The sequence below is a fragment of the Apis cerana genome, linkage group LG13 (assembly GCF_029169275.1).
Source record: "Apis cerana isolate GH-2021 linkage group LG13, AcerK_1.0, whole genome shotgun sequence".
Taxonomy (NCBI): domain Eukaryota; kingdom Metazoa; phylum Arthropoda; class Insecta; order Hymenoptera; family Apidae; genus Apis; species Apis cerana.
This window is the reverse complement of record NC_083864.1, coordinates 6325376-6347749: the sequence shown is the minus strand read 5'-3', so window position 1 is coordinate 6347749 and position 22374 is coordinate 6325376. Positions and strand designations below refer to the sequence as shown.

At 44.3% G+C, this 22374-nt stretch overlaps 1 protein-coding gene across 11 annotated transcripts in view; it reads left to right on the top strand.

The window, feature by feature from the left end:
* The window catches only part of LOC107996185 (protein abrupt), a 69205-nt gene that overhangs the window by 10817 nt on the left and 36014 nt on the right, over positions 1–22374 (top strand). For all 11 annotated transcript variants that reach the window (XR_009832393.1, XR_009832394.1, XM_017054112.3 and 8 more), the window contains exons 2-3: positions 7505–7932; positions 8281–9102. Coding sequence is in view for 9 of the 11 variants with exons in the window: in XM_017054112.3 (XP_016909601.2) it covers positions 8896–9102 (207 nt within the window). In the remaining 2 variants the exon portion in view is untranslated. The remainder of the gene's footprint in view (positions 1–7504; positions 7933–8280; positions 9103–22374) is intronic.

Sequence of the window (22374 nt, the reverse complement as noted above, 5' to 3'; positions counted from 1 at the left end):
ATGTAATAATTTGCAAGTAATAATATTTATCACAATTTATCACGTATCGTGGTCGTGTTATTTAACTAAAACGATTCTATCGGAATTCAATCGTTACGTTTTCTAGTAACAATTAAGAACAGTATTAAAAAATAAATAAATAAATCTCTAATCGATGCGTCACGTATCATGGATGGTTAACACTCGGATCGAGTGAAAAATGCGCTCGACACGACGAGTAATCGATCTTAATACCGATCTCCCGTATCTATTCCCGCTCGTTCCCTCGCCACGGCACGCAGATCCCGCGGTTTCGCGATAAAAACGCAATATTCTGCAACCGACTGCAAGATAACGCGTTCCATATTGCAGAGAGCTAACGAGATAACACTCGCGTTATTTACGTACGCGCGCGGAGCATTGTGCTGCATCACCAGCTTTTTCCCTATTTCGATCCCCCTTTCTATCCGCCATTTTTCTGTCCCGTCATATTGATTCGCGCAAAACCGGCCCCCCACTATTTCGATATTCAAGTTTATCTCGAAAAAGAAAAAAAAAATTCGCTCTACGATTATTTTATCTCGAAGGTTTCGTTTCACCTGGGATCCACCAGGATGAATTTCGTCCTTCCTTTTCTCCTTCTTCCTCTTTTTCTCGATGCTCCAAGAAGAAACTAAGAAACTATCGTAGCTACGTCGCATAAAACCAATTGCAATATTTGATGGATGAATTTTGTCCTTCTTTTCGATAGATCCTTCTCCTGAGGAAATTAAGAAACAATCATCTGTATAAAACTTCGATATTCAATTTTACATTGGAAAAGAAAAAGAAATCTACTCGATGATTATATCGTTTCGTTTCGACCTGGCGTCGATGGATAAATTTCATTCGTTCCAAGAACTTAAGTAATCGTGAAACGTTCACTCGATAGAGATAGGGAGGGAGACGGAACGATACACGGTGAATTTGGATGACGAAGACGAGCACGAGGCTTTAGGTACCGGGGACCTCATTAACGCATCGATTGCTAAATGTCTTCTAATTGGACGGTAAGAGATCGTGGGGAGAGCACGGTTGGTTATCAAAGGGTCGTCAACCTGAGAACTATCGAGGAAATACCTGTAAACACGAGCATATACGGGTATAGACACAGTATCACGCGTGAATCCGTGAGTCGATGGATGGAAGCCTGTTGATAAGCGCGATCACGCGATCTCTCGTTTACCGCTCGAGTCTGGAAAAGTGTTCATGGATCAATAGGAAATTGGAAAAACGTAGATTATTAACGATTCTCTTCTCGATAACCGATTTATTCTTCTTATCGTGTATTACCGTATCTCGATATATACGTATAATAGTTTATACCAATCGTGAATCGAGATTCGACTACATAATTTGAAGAAATTGTATAGATTGTGAAATTATTTCGAAGGAATATCTATTCGTTTGAGTTAGGAGCGGAAATGCAAAAATGTGAGATTTAAAATGCAAAGATCCAACTTTCGTTAAAATTCGATATATCGCTTCAGAGAAAGAAAGGAAACAGGAAAAGTCTTTCCAACGTACGATAGGAAGGCGAGAACAAAGAAGGAGACGAAGCACGGCTCGATCGTTAAATTTTTCTTCGACTCCAGTTCCCTCGAATTCGAATTGATTCGTTGAAACGTAAAGGAAGGAGGAAGAATGGTTAACTTTCTTCGCCTTCCCTCGAATTCAAATTAATTAGCAAGTATACAACACAGAAGGTAAATTTCGCAGTCGATCGAAGGCGCGTAATAAATTTGTCGCGTTTCGCAAATCGTTCGGAAAGCGAAAGCACTTTTGCAACGTGGTGTCGCGTTCTACACGGTAGAAAGTACGAAGCTGTTCGCCAGACGGAGAGGAAAGTGTGATCATCGAAACGAGTATTTTCGACGTACGCGTACACCGCGAGAGTCGGAACAGCGCACGCCCCGCACGTTTGAGACGAGTCGACGTAGCGACGCGGTCGGTGAAAGTCATTTGGCCGCCGGTGGTGGGCTGATTATTATGCTATCCGGGCAATCGTCATTCAATTATTACACTCGGTGACCCCCGTCTTCGCGCCGCGTAATTACGTGGATCGGGCGCGCGGAACAGAGAGCGGGCCGCCTACTGCGCCGCGCGAAATTCAACCCGTATGCAAATGATCGGCCGTTCAACACCTTTTCGAATTCAATTTGCGTACATGCGCCTCGTGTCGTTGTACGGCAAGCCTTGGGAAACACGGTATCGTCGACTGTGGCCGACTGTTTTCGGCTCGATTTTATGGTTCGAGAATCGGAAAAAGGGAGTCGCGTATTTGCGGAAGTGGATGTCTGATCGTGACAGGAATTATTTACTGCGCCTACTTGTGTATCCCTATTGTGTATTTGAAGGAACTTTTCGGGATTTTTCTTCTTTTTCAAATGAGATTTATATTGGGGATCGAATCGATCCAAGTTGTCGATTTTGTTTGCTTTTCAAGCAGCCTACCTTTTATATTTGCTCATTTAAAAGATTTTCATTAAAACGGTTAAACCTTGAATTCCCTTTGAAGAAAGAGAAAAACGAACGATGAGACTGTAAACTGTCGTCGGCGCAAATATTTTTTAATCGAAGTTATTTTTGTACGTCCCGATATACCTACTATTGACTTTTGAGTAGCAAGACTCTCGGAATCTCTCGTTAAACAATACGGCATTAGAGATGTCGGTGTTCGAAAGATTCGCAAATAAATTGTTGCTTGTCGCGCGTATGGAAGCAAGATAATGCTTGGCGTGAAAAATAAAAATATTTATTCCACCAGCGGCGAGCCGATAAGGTTTATTGACTCGCAATTACACCGCGTCGAATTAAATCGAATGGACATGCAAATGATCCCGAAGGTGTTGAACGGTTTACAATTTCACATCGCATTTGCATACGCCGTGAACAATACGGAACGTCTGGGGCGTTTTTCAATTTAAAAAAAAAAAACTCCGATTATTTCCACCGATGACACAAACTCGTCCGGGATTTTAATTGCATCCACCTCGCGTATCATTAATTAATCGAACCTCTCCACCAAGAGGAAGAAAATGGCGAGGGAGGGGGAGGGGGGAGCAGCGTCGTTTACTCGCGAACGAAAAGATCGACGGAAGCGCATTCAGGTGAAGCGTTTGCCCGTGGCGAATCGAGAAAACTCGATAAAGTTGTATTGAAAAGTATTGGCACGGTGCGTGGCCAATGCGGGGAGTAATGCGATAGGCGTTGTTGACTCGCGATTATAAACGTGTTGCGCCGCACTGCAATGAGCTTTACGATCGCCCCGTTGAATATAAAACGCGGATCACGGCTTTTCGAGGAAGTTGCACGCCCCGACGTCCTTGATTCGGTTCGGCGAAATTTTTTTTCTCCCCCCAATGAATGTATTTAAACGCTCCTGTCTTCTTTTTTCCTTTTTTTCTTGATTTATCGCGCGCGTGTATCGCGTACATTGTGCACACTTTGGATCATCGTAAATAGCACGGATAAAATAAAAATAAAGTAAAATAATATGAAGCAAAGTGGGATGAAAAAGGGGGAGGGGGAATGAACATTCGTGGAATGATCGATAAAAAAATCCTCTCGAGAGTTACGCGAACATTTTTCCTTTTACTCGCCACTTTTAATTCTTCGATTTCTATCCGTTATTAAAAAAAAAATCTAATCGTTTCCCTCCGTCCAAAAATAAATCCATCCGAAACGAAACGTTGAAAAACGACGAAGAGAAGGATTGAAACAAAAGTTTCTAACAAAATTCCAAAATAATCTTCGCGCGTCCCTCGTCCTTCGAACGAGAATCTCCGCTGCGAATCTCGAACCTTTTAAAAAATCACGCGCATATTTATGAAACCGGACGTACCGTGAATATGATTCGTTCTCTTCTAATTAAAACGAGCAACGAACTGTGCTCGGTGTACAACAGTGTATCGCGAACAGATCGAAGTATTCGAGCCACGGGCGCAAAATAACGATCGCTAATGATGTCGGTCTTCTCCGACATTCTCTCTCTCTCCCTTTCCCTCTCTTTCTTTCCGTTTCTGTCCGTCGATCCCATAGGCAGCGCCTCCATAAATCACTCGCTCGCCGTCAGACGTATGCAGATCATTCCCGTTTCTACCTCGCGAAAATAAGTCTTCTTTTGTGCACGCGTGTTCTAAATTACGAAACGTGTGTCTCGTTCCTCGAAACGGATCGAAGACGAAGTAATTAACGCGTGGGTTCGAAGATCGGAACATCTGAGAGGAGGGGGAGGCAGAGGAGCCCTTAATTATCTCATTCAATATTTGCCACGTCGAAAACGCGCGGTTCAATTTTCATCGATATATATATATATACAATCGGCTTTTGTGTTGGTTTGTGGAATCGGTGCGATAGGAAAGGGAGGGGGAGGAGGAGGCGGGCTTAAGCGCGAATACCAGACACGAACACGATCGATCGAAATATATTCAGGGACGCGCGATTCATTCATACGATATAATGGAATATGCCGGGGAACGTGCACACACGTGGAAACGCGACACGATTTCGCACGCACGCGGTCTTCTTCGCTCTTGCCGCGAAACACCTGATCGAGAGCCGAGTCGAGTCGAGTGTTTGAGAATCGAACATTTTCGAACTCGAAGCTCGTACGTGGATATAAACGTGGACCGAGGTATTGTTGAGTTTCTGCTTTTGAGAGAGGCAGAGATGGGATGGCGGTATTGTATTAATAATACCTCTCCCTTTTGTTTCTTTTCTCTCTCTCTCTCTTCTCTTTTTTGTCTTTTCAATTAATCGGTACTTTTCCATATTTTCCCCGCCGATTCTTTTCGTCAAATTGTCGTTCGATTCGAACGAGTTTTATTTTATCGCGATATCGTGCGGAACATTGTTAGACACCACTTTTAAAAATATCCCGGCAAGTGTGATAGTCGTGCGGGTATTAATAGAGCGTAATACTATGCGCTATATTCTGTCGAATGCTATAGCGTATGATACAAAGTTCGATGTATCAACACGAGATTGTACTCGACACACGTTATTGCGTGATTAGTTTTTTGTATGTATGTGTATATATTTCGGATATAGTCAAAACAGAAGCTTAGATTTCTGTTAATTTAGCAAAACACATTTTTCTTTTTTCTGTTTTCCACGTTGCGGTATAAATAAATTAACACGCGAAGCGAGAACGATATTATGAACGTACCGTGGATAAAGGTGAAGGCGGGATTACGATACGTCGTAACGAAAATCGTAAAAAAAGGAAAAAAAAGAATGCGTTATTTCGCGTCATTATTTCATTCACAATTCGATGAATCTCACCGCGTTTTAAATCACGATATACACCTTATATAGGTATATATAGGTCGATCAGCTGTGAATATTTGGAATTCCGCCTCTGGGCGGCGATCGCATAGCACTCGGGGGAAAATGCGTATTTGATTTCAATATCGAAACTGAGATAACGCGCGCTCCACGCCTCGTAACGCTTTCTAGGTATGCGGTTGTGAAATCCTCTCGGCTGGTCATTATGTCAGTTTCATAATGCCGCGAGTGCTCGGAGGCGTACAGTTTTGATTCCTGTCGCGTCGCAGCCCGATATTGCATCGATTTTCCTCTTTTTCTCGCTCGTGTCTTTTCTCTCGGCAACGGAATTCTGATCCGCAGCCGCCGTTAAATGGACAAAAATACGACGAATATCCCGCGCACGATTCCTCGCGAGTAATGTTCCCGATCGTTTTAGAAAGTGTATCGATTCGACGGAATTTCCTACGTTTCGTTCGATTTCTTGAAACGACCTCCACCCCCTCCCTCGTCGCGACTCGCCCGCGTGTTTTTCGATCAGCGTGGCGGTGGCTCGGTGAACGGTGCTGTAATTTAAAAGGGATCGGTGCCAAATAGACGCCAAGCATTGGCCTGTTTACAAAGTGTTATTTATCGATGATGGGTAATCGAATTCCTTTATGTTATTTCGCGTGAAATCTGATCCCACTTTTTGTAATTAGAGGTGGAAGATCGGCCGTATAAATAGACGATAAATAGATGATATCGATTTTCCACAGAGTATCGAAGTTTCGTTCCATTTCGAGTACGACACCATCATTTTTTTATCCTCACGATTTTTCTAATTTTACTTGGTACATCGCGTACGATGAAAATAGAACTCGGACTCATTGAACCCTTTTCAACTTTGACGTATTAAAGCGTTCACTTTTAATTACGAATGACTCATAAAATTTTTATCTCAGCGACGGAGGGAAGAGAAAAAAGAAAGGAAAAAAAAAAGAAAGAAAGGAAGCGTAGGACGGGAAATTTATTTACGACTCTCGTATTTTACGTCCAGTTTTCAATCATAGTAAGCTCACCGCTCCAATCGAGCCAGCCAATCTTACGTATCTTGGTTTTCTAATGTCAATTTTGTCGACCCTGTTACAAAGTAAATCCCGTAAACAACACCGATAACCGCGTTATCGTTTCGCGATATTCGTGGGATTCACGATTTCCTCTCTCGTTACTATTATGCCTCTCGTTACTATTATTCCTCTACTCTTTCTCGTTTCTTTTTTCCTTCTCTCCTCTCCCTTCCCCCCTTTCATCCACCTTCTTCGTTCTTTCCACCAAATTTATTCTCGGATAAGGATCTAAGGGTTACGGGCTTATCTACGATTTTGACAGACGAGCCGAAGATTTCCGTGAAGAGAAATCCGTGTCCGGCCGTCGGAATCGATCGTTTGTTGCACGAAGGATAAATTATTCGATGGTTGGAAAATCGCGATGGTATCGCGAGGGGAGAGGACTGTGTTCGTGATGCAACGCACAAAAGAATCGACACGCCTCGTGTAAAACGTATGCGGCACGTTGACGCGTCGAAAGGAACCGGATACCATGCTCTCGAATTTTTTCTCTTCCTCCCCTCCTTCCCCCTCCTCTCGTCCATTCATTCTGATCGAACGGATGCAAGAGCATATCCACTTATCTCTTGGATCGAGCCGAACCGAGTCGAGAAACTGATAAAACAACAAGGACAAGAGAAACCGATACGAACGGAAAAGATGGACAATGGAAGGATGGAGAATGTGTAATTCCCCGTCACGGGGAAGGAAATAAGTGATCATTATCCAGGATTAAAATCAGGAGACAAATTACGATCAAACGCGTTTCACTATGGCGTTATATAAAATTCCTTATCAATAATCCATCGTTTCTCGATTTCCAGCTCGATGAAATCGATTACCGATTTGTCGTTTGATGATCCCCTCCCCATCCCCCCCTCCCCCACGAGATCGATAAACGATGTACCAGTTCGATATCGATCGGACCAGAACTGACTGAATGAGTTGGTGTCGAGCCACTGCGTTTCCTCGATCGCGGAATAAAAACGAACGAGTGAAATTGTTGCTCGATTAATTTATCCTCATTTATCCCGCTCTGATCTTGAACGCGAGTCGAGTCTAGTAACGCGAGTCGACTTAACTAAAGATTCCGCTTGTTCGATCCGTTTGTTTCCTTTTCTTTTTTGCAGAAGAGGAGAGATCGAGGCGGGTAAATAGGCGAAGTGGGGTGACGAGCAAACGGGGCGATCGGAGAAAAAGGAAGGATCGAGAAGGAGGAGGAGGAGGAGGAGGTGGAGGAGGAGATAACAAGGGCATGATAAGCAAGGACACGGGCGTTGGACGAATATCAGGTGACACGGTAGACGATAGCCAAGGAGGGTTCAGCGTCCGAGGAGGAAGGAGGAAGGTGTATCGACAGATTCGCCGTCTTGTCTCACGGCAACGGATGTCGGAATGACGCGTCGATCAAGCCGTGGCTGGGCAGAGGGTGCAAGGACTTCGTTAAACGGAAGAAAGTGATAGTCGTGGACTCGCTTCGGAGGAGGCGGAGAGGCGGAGTTGGTCGGAGAAGGGAGAGGAAGAAGAAGGAAGCGTCGGAGATCGTCGAACTTATCAGGTAAGGGAGATAAGGTATTTTTAATTTTCTTATTTCTTTTTTCTTTCCGTTTGTTTGTTCCTTTTTCGAGAAAGTTGAGCAAGCACACGAGGCAACGCGTCTAAAATTTTAACGTTAATGGGGAAAAGAGGTAATGAAGCTAGTCTTGAACGGCCTCGAGTGTCCGTCCTCTTTTTAATCGGTCGTAAAATAGCGTTTAAAGAAATGGAGATTCGTCGGATTGTTAAAACGAAATTTAAAACACGAATAAACGTTTCGTTGTTGAAAGATATCGCGTATATATATATATATATATATCTCGCCGTCGCGTGGATCAAAGACTCGCAATAAACGCCACGTTATTTTCAGAAGCGATCGCGGGCTCATTGTCTCGTCACTCTCCAGCAACGGCGACGGATAACGTCCTCTCGTCGCTATCACGATGTTGTCGTTATGAGATTCGTCGTATTTCCTTATACCTGACGGTCAAAAATACTGTTCGATAACTTCTTCCCCAAGCGAACAGAGAAAGCGAATAAAATAGAAGGAATCTCGAGCGGACCAAGTAAAAAGAAAAAAAAGAGAAAGAAATCACGCGAAAATCGCCAAGTACAAGAGGACAGAACTGGAAAAAGAAACGAGACTGCTACCAAAGAATTTGATTCGAGGACGTTGGAGGGAAGAGGGTCAAAGTTAACTGACCGAAAGCACGCGTAGCAAAGGAAACAGTGATCTCGTTTAACCTTGGAGAGGAGAGAGAGAAGAGAGAGCGAGAGCATCGTGGATCGCAGAACGTAATCGCGCAAGGACAGGCAACCGACTGTCCGTGTGGCTGTTGCGTTGGAAGGGTGCCGATAAAAGAATAGAGGGGTGCGTGGTGAAACGCGACGAGAGGGTGAAGTGAAGGTGTCCTCGTGGGGTGCCAGAGTGAGCACGATAGCACCTCTGGTGCCCTCGGCCGTGGGTCCCGAGGGGACGGACGCCATGGCGGCCTCTTCGTCCTCGTCGAGCGGCGAGCAACAGTACTCACTCAGGTGGAACGACTTCCACTCGAGCATCCTCAGCTCATTTCGTCATCTGAGGGACGAGGAGGATTTCGTGGACGTGACCCTGGCATGCGACAGTAGCAGCTTCACCGCGCACAAGGTCGTTCTCTCTGCGTGCAGTCCTTACTTCCGCCGCCTCCTCAAGGTCAGTGCTTTTTCTCCTTTCGTTTCTTTCCCTTCTCTCTCTTTCTTCTTCTTCTTCTTCTTCTTTCTTCTTTTTGGATTTCGCATTTTTAGGCATTTCCACTTTGTACGAGCGTCTCTCGATCTTTGCACAATTTTCTTTATTTATCGATCTCGTGAAAATTAGTAAGCAATGTTGGTCACAAAGAGCTTACTACATTGATGGGAAAAAGATTGAGAAATGCAGGAATGATAAAACGTTATTTGAGGGACAAAATTTCGCGTCCACTCTGAGTTAAAACATCGCGTTAAATTATATATAACCACGAACATGATTTTCCTTTTCTTAGCGCAATTCATTTATTTTTTTCGGTGATATATCGGCTATCTCTGTTTCCCCTTCGATTGGTAGAAAATAGTGAAATCGATTCGAAGCGTCGAACAGCGTTAATTGTATTGCGAAAAAAAGGGACGACGTTCTCGGTGGAATTCGGCGAACGTGTTACGTTTCGATATTCTGTTTTGCCAAATTGCCGCGCGAAGTGAAATCGCTTTCGCGAGAAAAATTCGTTCTCGGTCCGCCGGTGCATGGAGAAGCAATTGTATAACAATTGTATTTTAATTTGCACGAATAATATTTGATGTTCCTCCATCGTTGAAAACTCACGAAGAACGGATATTTCGGAATAACATTTTCAATCGAGGAAAACAATGTGTTCTATTCCCGTGATGAGTGGGTGCGAATTACCGTGGCAAAGAAAAAGTAATTTTTTTTTTTTCTTTTTTTCAACCGACCAAGACGGATAGAGGGTAGATAGGACACCGATTTCTTCGACCGCTACAATTTCCTGTAACGTCAGTCACATAAATCGCGTGTACAACATTGTTGCATGAATTAGAACCGTACCATGTTATTTTCCTTAATCAACCCAGGATAATTGCTATCATTTCCATTGCGGTCTTTGCAATAATAAAAAAAAAAAAAAGAGAAAGAAAGAAAGAACAAACCTGTAGAATTTAATATCCATTTAATACAAGTTAAACGTGAACGTGTTTTAAATACGTTTATGAAGCCTTCTATTACCGTTTAAATTTTCTTGAAAATTATTCGAGAAATCGACTATGAAAAGGCCAATTTACACCGTTCTCGTGCGCATAATGCACACCCGACGAGAGTGTAAAATTTGGACGATTCACCCCGTTGGATTTCGGAGAACGGAAGAAAGTAATTACGGCCATCGCGAAGGGAAGAATCGAGAAACGACTTCCGGCTGGATTTACATAATAACTCGAAGTGGATCCCTTGCGTCGTCAGGGAATTCGAATCGTTCCCCGGTGGCCGAAGGATTATCGATCACTCGAACGTGTCGTCACGATATCGTCCACCCCCTTCGAGAACCCTTCGTTCCCCCCAATTCTTTTCCTTCTCGATCGATATCCCTCGAGAAAGAGACTTCTAAATCGTTTCAACGTTCTTGGACAAAACGATCAGGATCGAGAGATCGTAATTGAAGAACATAATTGAAATTCAGAGAACAGAAATTCAAAATTATTTCATATGTCGCGGCATTTTAATTTTACCCCCACGATCCGAAAGGAGAAATTTATGGAAAAACTAGATACGTGTAGATATCCAAAGAATCTCGGTCGAGTAATGTTGAGTATTATTAAACTCGATAGAATTTTTCCTCTCGAGATATAAATCAAACAGATTATAGAAAGAACCTACCTACCTATTTACGATGCTTTCGTTTCGTCGAGACTACGAATTAAATACGAAGTTTCAAAAAAGGGAAAAAATCTAACGTTTCTCTGGATAGTTTATTTAAAAATTCGTAGACGCACGAATGAAAAAAAAAACAATAAGAATCGTTCCACATATTATATAGCAAAGCTCGGCAAGAGATTGACATCGACTAGGCCAACTCGACTTTCTAATTGACGTGTACCGCTAATTGATTTTAAGTGTCAGTCACGGTACTACTTGCTCTTGAGCATCGAGTTAATAACGATTCGTCCTCGTGTTTGCGACACTACGTCATACAAGAGGAGCGAGAAGCAGTGTAATATCGCCGCTTAAATATAAGTCACGCGGACGATGTAATAAAAATCATGCGTTGCGCGGCCACGCAAGGTGGAGTCTCCGCTCATTAACATCCACGTTATTATACTTTCACTGGCGTCCTAGTGGCGTTGGAACGTTTGTTTAATATTCGTAGGCACGTCGGCGGGTTTGCGATTATTATTACTCCGTTCGCTGTGTAAAAATTGTGGGAAAGGGAGGGGATTGTGGACGTCGTGGAAGGTTAAATCGAGGCTGGTACAATTGGCCAGGATTAATAGGGACGTAACGGAAGAGGATCGAAGAGGAGAGTTGGTCCATGGGCCGCGGCGTTGTATTTTCGGCCGGCGAATATTTTCGCGTCCAGTTCTCGATATCGCGCGCAACGATAACGAATCTGCCCGAACCACCTGACAGTCGTGTTTCGTTTTGATTTATGCGTTGGTGCGCACACCGGTGCGACGATTTACGACAGACCGTTCATTTGACTATCGGCCGGCACTCGATGACGAATCACTGAGTTATCGACTACGTCCGCAATGATATTTGCCAAAATACGACCTCTGCTCTCCCCTCCGTGCACACGATCCCGTGTATCGATGATAAATTTCAACCTGGATCGATAATGCATCGGACAATGACCCCTGCCGGGTTCAGAGATAAAATTTCCGGAGAGAAAGCGCCTCGATCGATGGGAAATTCGATGTATTTCCCTGGAGGAATTTTCAAACTTCGAACGCTTCAATTGAGATTTCTATAAAACATTTCTTTTCAATCATCATTTTGAGGAATATTCAATAACAGTAGTTGTTGGCACGCCTTCTTCCGCGTATCATTCCAACATAGCTATCATCCCATATACATTTATTTATCAGATTAGAATACTTGCTCCTTCCTTTTTTAACGACATCTTCGTCTCCTCTACCGAGTTTCGATCCAATTTCTCAGCTCTGTCTCTCTCTCTCTTTCTCTCGACTATTAAATCGATCGTAAACTTCGCGCAACGAACTTACGAACGCGGCTCGAGGCAAGATAATTTCGCTTGGATCGAGAACCCAAGTCCAGCCAAGTTGCAGCAGCGTTATTAAAACACGCGTGTAACGGCGTGTCATTCTCCTCCCCGCGGAATAAGTACAAGATGCATCGGAAGTTACGGTAATATCGCTGCTGGAAGATTAATTCTTCTCCGCGGAGCGGTGGTGATCGTGGTTGCCGTGCATTAATGCAGTTATCTCGATGCGTGACAGTGTTCGAAAGGAGTGCCTTCTTAGCATGGATCTTGACCGATCCAGGGGAAGAAGGAGAGAAGGATATATGGTGGAAAACAGGCTTGACTAGTTCTCATAGTTTATGGCCGAGTTAATGGCTACGATCGTATCGAACCTCGGGGTAAATTGTTATATGACTTCTCTGCCATCTACTCGCTATCTTCGATATAAATTTCACGGATTCCATGACAGTTCCGCGTGTAATGGAAAAGTAAAAGAAGGGAAATCTTCGCAGAACCGATTCACCGCGATTCGTATTAATAGATCGCTACATTGTGATGTGATTCGTCGCGTAGATTCCAGCAATCTGAATGCGTTCCCGTTGAACGGACTACTCTGGAATGCGTTGAAGAAAACGGAGAAAAACTCGCGTGGAGGGAAAATCGAGGTGAATTCGTGTTTTATCGAGAGCTCTCGATTCTTGGCTTTAAGAAATGCGGCGAATATTTAAATTAAACCGAGATAGAGTTACTCGAATTTGGTTAGAATTGGACGAAGGAGGCTCGTTCGTTGAAATCGTAAGGCTATATTAATCGCGAGCGTATAGATAGAGGTGCACGCATCGGGAGAAATATATGGCGTGAAAATAATGATATAAAGGGACGGACGGTCGCGAAAATGGAAGCGACGACAGCGTTATTTCGAGCGTTGTTTGGAAAAGCAATATGGCCGGTGTGGTAAATTACAATGAGGTAGGCCGGGTGAGACGCGTTATAATTGGAGAACTAGGAGGGCCGGTGAAATCCAATCGATCCGATCGAAATTGATATCGTTATCGGCGCAGGATGGTTTAAAATATAGCAACAGCGAATACAAAGTTTACGCGAGAAGTCGTGATAAAATATTATATTGTTTACGCGAGAAAGAGAGAGAGAGAACTTGTTATCGCGAAATTGTCAGCTTTGTAATTTTTACTAATATATAAACCAGCAAAGAAAGTGTGCACTAGTAGATATATGTTTATGAAATAAAATTCTTCGTACAAATCTCTCGGTTCGCGATACCGTACGCCTTTTGGACGCCTCTAGAGATTCAAGCGTGCTACTCTTTTAACTCGAATCATCGGAATCATCTCCGCGATTTTCAAAAAGAAAAAAAAAATCCGAGGATTCGAATTGAGGAAAGATAAAAAGCTCGAGAAAATGTGGAAATCTCTTTGTTCCGAATATAAACGAGGCAAGCCATCCAGCCGGAGAGAGGGTTGATGATCGAAGCTAGAGTTAACCCAAATCCAATTCCTCGCCTCGTCCGTGTCTCCGAGAGGGAATCTGTTTCGAAAGAAAACACGGAGAAGGTGGAGGGGCGAGGGGGGAAGAGGGGATCGATGGGAGAAACTTAGCCGCGTATCGTGAAACTCGAAGGAAAGAACGACACGTGGTGAGAGCAAGGAACAGAGAATTACGCTTGCACAATCCCATCGCGTGGCGCGGTGGCGGGCAAGGTGCTCCATATTCTATATTTAAAGGCGTGCGCAGGCCTCTTCTCCGGCCTTTGAAAAGAGAGAGACGGAGGGAGGATCTCAACACGTGCGTGTGCGTGAGTACGCACGCGCTCACGATCCCTCGCCCTCGCGTACTCGCGCGCTACTTGCTCGCTCCTCTTCGTCTCGTGACCGATCGCATTTAAATTTACCAATGCGATGCTCGCCGTCCAGACGTCGGGGAAGAGGAGAAGAAAGAAGGAATGAAAGAAAGAGAAGAGATAAAAAGGGCACGCTCTGGAAATATACGGGGAGAGGACGCTCGATCTTATTTGTTTCCGGTTGCTCGCGCGGTGATTCGAAACGATCGCCTGTAACGAGAACCTCTTCTCTCGTGGAGGAGAAGAAAAAGAGAGAGAGGGATCGTGACGTCTATTTTCTACCCGAAGAGCCTCGAAATCGTTCGAGGATCGACCGAGGATGCTACCGAGTTGGAAAGAGAGGAATCACTTTGAGATCCGCGGATGTAATTTACAAGCGTGTAAAGGAGACATCGCGAGGAAATCTCTCTTGACTTCTTTTCGAAGCGAACGTTGCCTTATTTACGAGAATGATTTTCGAATACTTTCGAAGAAATACGTATCTCGTATTTCGTAAAGTATCTCCGTATATCGGGTCGAAATTCGCGTCTATTTCGAGTTTAAAGAGATATTTCGTTGTCGTGCTTTCGAAAAAATGGGGGGAGGGGGCGACTCGTACGATGGTGAAAGCGAAACGGAAAGAAAGAACGAAAAGATCGATAAAATAAACTGTTATGCTCGACGCGGCGTATACGTTTCGAATCTATCTTTCGTACCTATTGTGTCGTATTTCATTGATGAGCCGATCTCTCTACGTAACGAGAACAATCGGCTTATTACATCCCAGGCTAAAACACTCGTGTCAATTGTACGATACAACGTGCGATTTCTTTCGTTTCGTATTATTCTCGGAATCGCGGTATAGATAAGCAAACGGAACCCAGGCTCCAATCAAATCCTCTTGCTCTTTCCGTCTCGCAACGTCACGGCTGTTTACGATTACGCGCGTCATGGCCAGCACACCCACGCGACGAGCAAAAAACGAGTCGTATAATGGCGAGTCGAGTAATGATTCTCACCAGCCGGTGGAGTAACGATCCGATGGAAACTTACGACCGGGGATCCCCACCTAACCGAACGGACGTAACCGCATAATTGTACGGTTCAACGTTTCTCGACGAATGCCATCTGTCGTTCTCCAGAAAAACGTCTCGTTACGTCTTATTACGATCGATGCTATTACTACTCTCTTATCTCGGTTTTACGCCATTTTTCTCTGCGTAGAATCAACTGGATGACAAGCGTTGATCGATATTTAAGTTGGACCGCCAGATCCATTTCGTGGAATTTTCGGAAAAATTATTGTAATCGTTGTATCGATATCTTCTCCTATTCTCCTATGTCGTTTGAACGGTGTCGATAATTTTGATTATCGATAAAAAAAAAAAAAAGAAACAAACAAAATGGATCGACGAGGAAAGATGTTTATAAAGAGTGTTGTTTGAATTTTGATCGTGATAATCGGTACGTTTCTAGTATTCACGCCAGACGTTGTTGGCTCGACAAATATCTAGTAATTATACAAGCCCTGTAGAATAGCGTAAATTGACGTCTACACCGAGTGTTTATTCTACCTTATTAGATAATACCGCTCCATTAATCCGATATTTGATCAATTGATCGTCGTTTGGGTAATCGAAACTACGGCTGAAACTTCCTTCTTAGTTTGCATCACGATTTATCAAGCGCTAGCCAATAGCAGTAACTTTCCGACTCTAGCAAAATCGATAACTCTAATACGTAACGTAATATCAGCTACTTGGTCGAGTAACATTCCAAACTTACGCCATATTTAAACCGAGAGAGTGATTCGATCCTGAGAGAGCTATCAAAACGTGTCGTACTCGATCTCGAAAGCTTCGATCACGTATCTCGGACGATACGTTTCAATTTTTCTCGGTTAACGAAAAAAGAAAAGGTTAGGAATCGGTTGATCTTGCGAGACGTAGATGGTGCTCCATTCGCTGGGCCAGTAGAAGAAACGCAAATGGTCTACGCGTTAAAAAGGTTGGCAGCGCGCGTGCTTTAATGTACGCGGATACGTGCAGCGTAAGTGGTTCTCTAGAAACGGCCGTAAAGGAAAACAAGCCACGATTTCATGACGTTACCTCGGATATACGGCGTCATTTAACCCCTCTAACCCGCGTACTTCTTTCGACCAAGGTTCCATTAATGGGCCGCGTTTCTAGCTCGAAATGACGTTTGAATTAGAAAGAGCTCCGCTCTCTTAATTTTTTCCCTTCCTTTCTATTTTTATTTTCAGCTTTTTTTTTTTTTTGCTTTGTTTTTCGTTTCCTTTTTTCTCTCTCTTTCGCTTTATTCGAAGATAAGCATCAAGTAAAGTTTGTCAAGATGTCACGACGTTTGACGTATAGTCCGGAATATACGAAGATATACTGGAATTAGTTTGGAATTAATTAGAAATACGTGTAACGAAACGTTTTTTCCTCTACCGGTTCTCTTCTCTCTCTGTCTCTTTTTCTTCCTTTCTTTCTCTCTTTTTCTCATTCTTCCGTTCTCTCGTCTCGTCCGTTCCTCTGTGATCTATGCGCAAGAGAATAACTGGAATTGGCGCGGATTCGTTAAAATGTCTACGGTTGCACTGCTATGATGAATAACTAGAATTTCAGTGTGTTTCTCTCAACAATAATCGATGGCATTTAACGATTGTAAATTTTATGCGCGACCTTTGCTCGGCCGTCGCGACTTCGCATTAAAAATAAATTAAGAAGAAAGATGCCGAATATGATATTGAATACTGTGCCTTTCTATTTCGTTTCCATGAAACGAGCAACATCGAAAACAACCATGGATTAATAAGACGATTTTTTTGCTTTTACGCATTATCAATTTTTTTTCTTCTTTTTTTTAAATTTTTTTTTATCATTCTTTCCCCCTCCCCCCCTTTTTTTTGTTTCTTTTACTTCGAAAAACAAGAACATCATTCAACAGACAATATAGTTTTATCCAACGATTAAGACAATGTCGCGCCTAAGTTAAATTTAGAGACTATAATAATACCTCATAGTCATTAGCGTTTTACATTAATGCGTTGAATTATAAACATGATGCAACATGCATTTCAACGAATCGTGATACCAGTTGGAAAGTAAAACAACGCGACATATTTACCAGATTCAACAAAACCAGACGAATGAATTATTCGTCTCCAATTAATTAAATTATTTTCGAACGATCATACACCATTTCCGTTCTAATAAACGCGTCATACGAAAACTCTCGTCCCACGATGTGCTACGGCAGAATACTCGTTTCCCTGTACGCGACCCCCTCTCCGTCGCGCCGATATCGGACCGGTGAATTATCCTAACTGACTCATTTCTATCGCCAACGCATCGAACCACCAATCTCTGTGGCCCACCGCATCTCGTAACTTTCTACCCGTATTATCTATCTCGTGGTACGTATCGCGTTGTACGATATACGTAGTACAATCACGTACACGTGGACGAATCGATCAGAGATTTATTCCACACGACTCGATCGAGCGGCATTACGATATATAGCGTATGTGTCCGTGTCTGGCCGCAATACGCCGCGACCATGAATAATTTGATTCTGGTAATCAGGTCGAATATCGTACGTCGCACGATTTCGAGCGGCGTAGAAATATTTTTCGTGTAAGACGTCGTACCGCGTCGAATTTAGACAGCCGTAGTACATCTGTCGACTATAATATCCATTGACTCGTAAGTAAGTATGTACCCCAACACTGTTGCGCGGAAACAGACGCGTGTAACCCGAGTGTTACCGCCTGTGTGCGTGCACACGTATCACACATAGGGAATATACTGGTCGCTAGTCTTAAAATAAGACCGGCCACCGCACCGTAATAAATTCTGCGTGCCTCCTCCTCCCCCTCGCGTATCGTGCGTGTGTGTGTCTCCTCTTCCAAGTGTCAGCCGAAGAGAGACGGAGAGGCAGACAGAGAGAGAGAGAGAGAGAGGTAGGGTGATAGAGCGAGGCAGGGTGGCGGAGGGAGCGGAAAGAGAGGAAAAAAAGAGAGGAAAGAGAAAAAAGAGGGAGTGAGAGAGAGGAGAGAGAGAGAGAAAGAATAAAATGAGTCACACGTCGGAGGGATCGAAAAGACGCGGCGACCCCTTCCCCTCTTCTTTTTCTTCTTCTTCTTCTTCTTCTGCTTCTTCTTCGTCTCCAACCCTATCTTGTCGAGTGCGCACCAGAAGCACGCGCGTTACTTTATAAATGTGCTCGCCAGAAGATGTTGCTATATATGTTAGCGTGTAATTCAAGAATTCGAGCGGCGACACACTGCTCGCTCACGACACACGAAATCCGGAGAAAGCTGACGGAGAAATACACGAGGAGGAGGAGGAGGAGGGACGAAGTTCGTCTTTTTTTTTTTTAATTCGGATATCGTGCCAGAAGGATGTGTCAGAAGGATGTACTTGGCTTTTTAGCTCCTCCTCAGTTGTTTGGGATATCATGGAGAGAAATTACGATTGTTTTTTTCTTCTTTTTTTTGTCTCTCGTAAGCTGGATCATCGAATCCTTTTGTTTACGATTTATACGTCGTACGGAGCAAAGATAGGGGTAGCGCTGATAAAGTGAATGCGCACAAAGTAATCGTGAAATATCCTCCAATATCGCGCAATTATTGTCGGCGGGCAAACAACAGCCCCTTTGTTCACCGTTTTCTTTACCACTGAGTCACTGGATCAACAAAACGTGGCTTTTTCTGCCGACTGACATCCACACCCGCCCGTCCACCGCTGATGTTTCTCGAAACGTTTTATTCCCGCCGGTTTTGCGACAATGCATTAACATTCTTTTACATTCAACCGGATCCTCCGCGGTTTCGTTTTCCAGAGGACGCCTCGTCCAACTTCGGTGTTTTATAACGTGGGCATTACTCGCTGGAAATACTGAGCTGAATCATCCTCCGGTGGCAACGGACTCCCGATTCCAATTTTTCTTTTCCTCGGTTCAATTTAGCTCGATATCATAACGGTACCACGGATTTCGTTAATTTCGAGACAATCTCACCCGAGTCGCTTTCTCTCCAACGTCCACCCACGTGATTCGACACACGCTGCAATGCAAGAACACGATACATTATCGCACGTCGTCCTTTCCCTACCTACTGGAATCGATCATCGAACTGGCTTCTCTATATTTTCTCTCGTTCCAAACCGATTATTCATTTCCAAACGTCATTGCATCACGCCGTGTTCCTAGAAACACGTAGCCGGCGCAAACACCTTATCGGCAAATCTTATCGAAATCGTACACGTTTAAATTTAAACCGCGATAGATTAACCCATTCGTATCCCTCGCGATCGCCACGCGAATAAATAAATCAAAACCTGTATTCGTGCCCCGCGACCCACCACTGCGTGTTCGCTCACCCACCGCACGGAAAATATCTCTTTTGCGACACACGCGATGCATTAAATATCATAGATTCCATTCCTTTCTTTTCTCTTTCTTCTTCCTTTTCCTTTCTTTTCACCGTTCACCGCCAATAAATCCGAATTTCCGCCACGGGGTGGGAACAAAACGCGTAGAGGAGCTCTGCGGGTGGGACGTGGGGGGTGTCACGAGCGTGAAATAGACGCGTGCACGTATAATTACGCTCGCCGTACACCTACGTCGCGTGGACATCGTGTAACGATCCGTTAATAACGTTACCGTTAACCACGCATTAGCGGTCACCGTGGCTATTTGCATATCGGATCGGTAATTTCCATCTGACGCCGGCGGGAGAAACGAGAGAGGAGAGGACGGCACGACGGTTGTGTACCAGTTTGCGTGTGTCGTGTATACCGTGATACATACCGGGAGGATGTGTTAAACGCTGCGCGTTGCTGTCTACTAGGTACCCCTTGCTGCGGCCTCCGCGCCATTACGGAGAACCCGTGTATGTGCCCGGTGATTTATCCAACGCGGCCGAATCGAAACCGTCCTCCCGATCCGAAATGGATATGTATGTATATATACGTATACACGAGTACAAACACGTAACGGATTGAATTTAAAATGCGCGAAGATCAACCCGGCCGATAGCTGAAATAACAGTTACGTTTCTCTCTGCTAACTATCAATTACACACTGTTTTGCGGACGGGTGGTGTGGGAACGTTGGAAGATTAGAAACTCGAAATGTTTGTATCTCTCGTTTTTTCCCCTTCCTTCCTTCTTTCTCTCTTTTTTTTTTTTTTTTTTTTCCTTCGTTTCTCGAGATACTCGTGGTATTTCGAGATATTAATACGATGATTTACGCCGGTGTTTTCCAACTTCCTTCGAGCTGCGACTTTTTTTTTCTACCCGTTACTCGAGCACTTTGCAATTCCCTCCCTCGTGAGAAGGGAAGGAGAGAGTTAAAAAAGTTAGCGGCTTCCGATTAATTAGCAATTAGATTTTTTTCCAAAGAACGTGGCAATTGATTAACAACACGGACAACTCCTTGATAAGTTGTTAAGTTAAAGTTGGGAATCACTGAGTTATATAGCAACGCTGAAAATAAAGCCGAATAATTTCGATATTCGTCGATGAGGGATACACGTATATATATATATATTATTGATTTAGAAGCCGAATTTTATTTCCAGTCCGGTGTCTCGACGCGGATTGCATCTTGCTCTCCCGAGTGTCTTCATATTTTAAAATATCTTGCCTCCCACCGACCAGCCGGCACATCTAAATATATACATACAGCGGTGCTCGTGTCAATTTGCGGGAACTCGGAATGCACGGAGGCCAGAACGAGAGGGAGACACAGGAAGACTGGACATCGCACATTTTCCACCACCTCCTTCCATTTCTCTCTTCTTCTTGCCCCTCCTCTCTCACGCTTGTATTTCACTTTCATGAGGTGGAGAGCAAGGATCGTCCGGGGTTTCTTCCATCGCGTTAAACGTGCTCTCTACGCCTCTAATAAGCCCCCGGCATTCTCGTTTTTCGTTAATGCGGCGTCTATGCACACGGTGCACTCGCATTACGCTTAATGTCGCGCAGCAGTGGCACACATGCGGCCAGCGTATTATCGCCGGTATATTATTGTGCTGCGTGTGCGTATAACGTGTTCCTCTCCATCCTCTTCCCACTTCCATTCTTTCTTTTTTATTTTTCTTTTCATACGTCGTCTCCTCTCCTTTCGTCCGTCGTCTCGTTTCCCGTTCTCCTTCTCGTTCCTTTATTTCTCTCTCTCTCTCTGTTCCCTCTCGCTTATTCCCTTTCCACCGGCGAGCGAGCGAGCGAGTACGAGCCAAGCGAAATGACGACGGTCGCGCGTGTACCGAGAGACACATTATGCCTCCGTGTATTTTTATCAACGGAAGTGCGTAGTTGTACGTGCGCGCATTCCTGCACAGCCTGCGCCTGGAAAAGCGACGCCGAAGGTGGAGGAGGGAGCGTGAAACGCGCCGCGCGTACACACACATACGCATGTGCACTCCTGTGTTCCCGCCATTGTCGCTGCCACACGCGCCTCTCCTCGCCGGGCATCCGCTCTCTTCGAGCCCGGCCTTCCATAATTTTACATTTGATTCCCTGTACATCGGTCTGTAGTTGTAAAGAATTTCCGTGCTGGGAAATTCTATCTCGTGATGCGAGTTTATCCGAACATCTATCTGGAACGAATTACTATAGAAGATTCCCGGTGCTGTTTGTTTCAAGTTAAATCGAAGTAGATTCGGATAAGTAGATCCGATATTAATAAGGAGTTCGATCAACTCCTTATTAATACGTGTTGTAATAGTCCCTCGATTCTTAATTCTCAAGATGAACAATCTGATCTAGCTACATTCAAGATGTACATGTGGATAAGAGAAATTTAGATTTGGGAGGAGGGAAGAAAGGAGTGGTGAACCGCGTGGTGACCAAGTTTGATCGATACCACGAGCGGTGCTAGGCTTGCCCCGGCTGCTTACCTCGTGATTTGACTGGTTAACACGGGGAAAAGCTTAAAAACATGCGTCAGTGAAACATCAACTACCCAGATAAGCAGATAAGAGGAGAGTAGTGTGCACACGTGCAACCACTTGTCCGTGTATTTGTCCATAAGGGAGGGTCGCGTGTATGGGGCGAACGGATACGTTTCGCGAAGCCATGACGGCTGCTCGTTCACTGCATAACCGGATCAGAAACCATGCAATCGTATCTACTTTTCTACTTACGGTTTAGTTGGGGTGCTTCGCCTACATGCGATCACGGCACAGCCGCGTCGCGCGATTACGAGAATTTTTTTTCGAACGATGCTCATCGCCCCAACCCCTTCCACCCCGTGGAAAGGGCGCGGGAATCGAGGTGTATCGGAAGCCTTGGAATCGTTCCAATACAGCTGTTCAAAGTTGAAAACAATTTCTACCCGATGCGATTCTATTCCATGTGTTTGAATGCGGTAGAAAGATCTCGTCGAACGGATT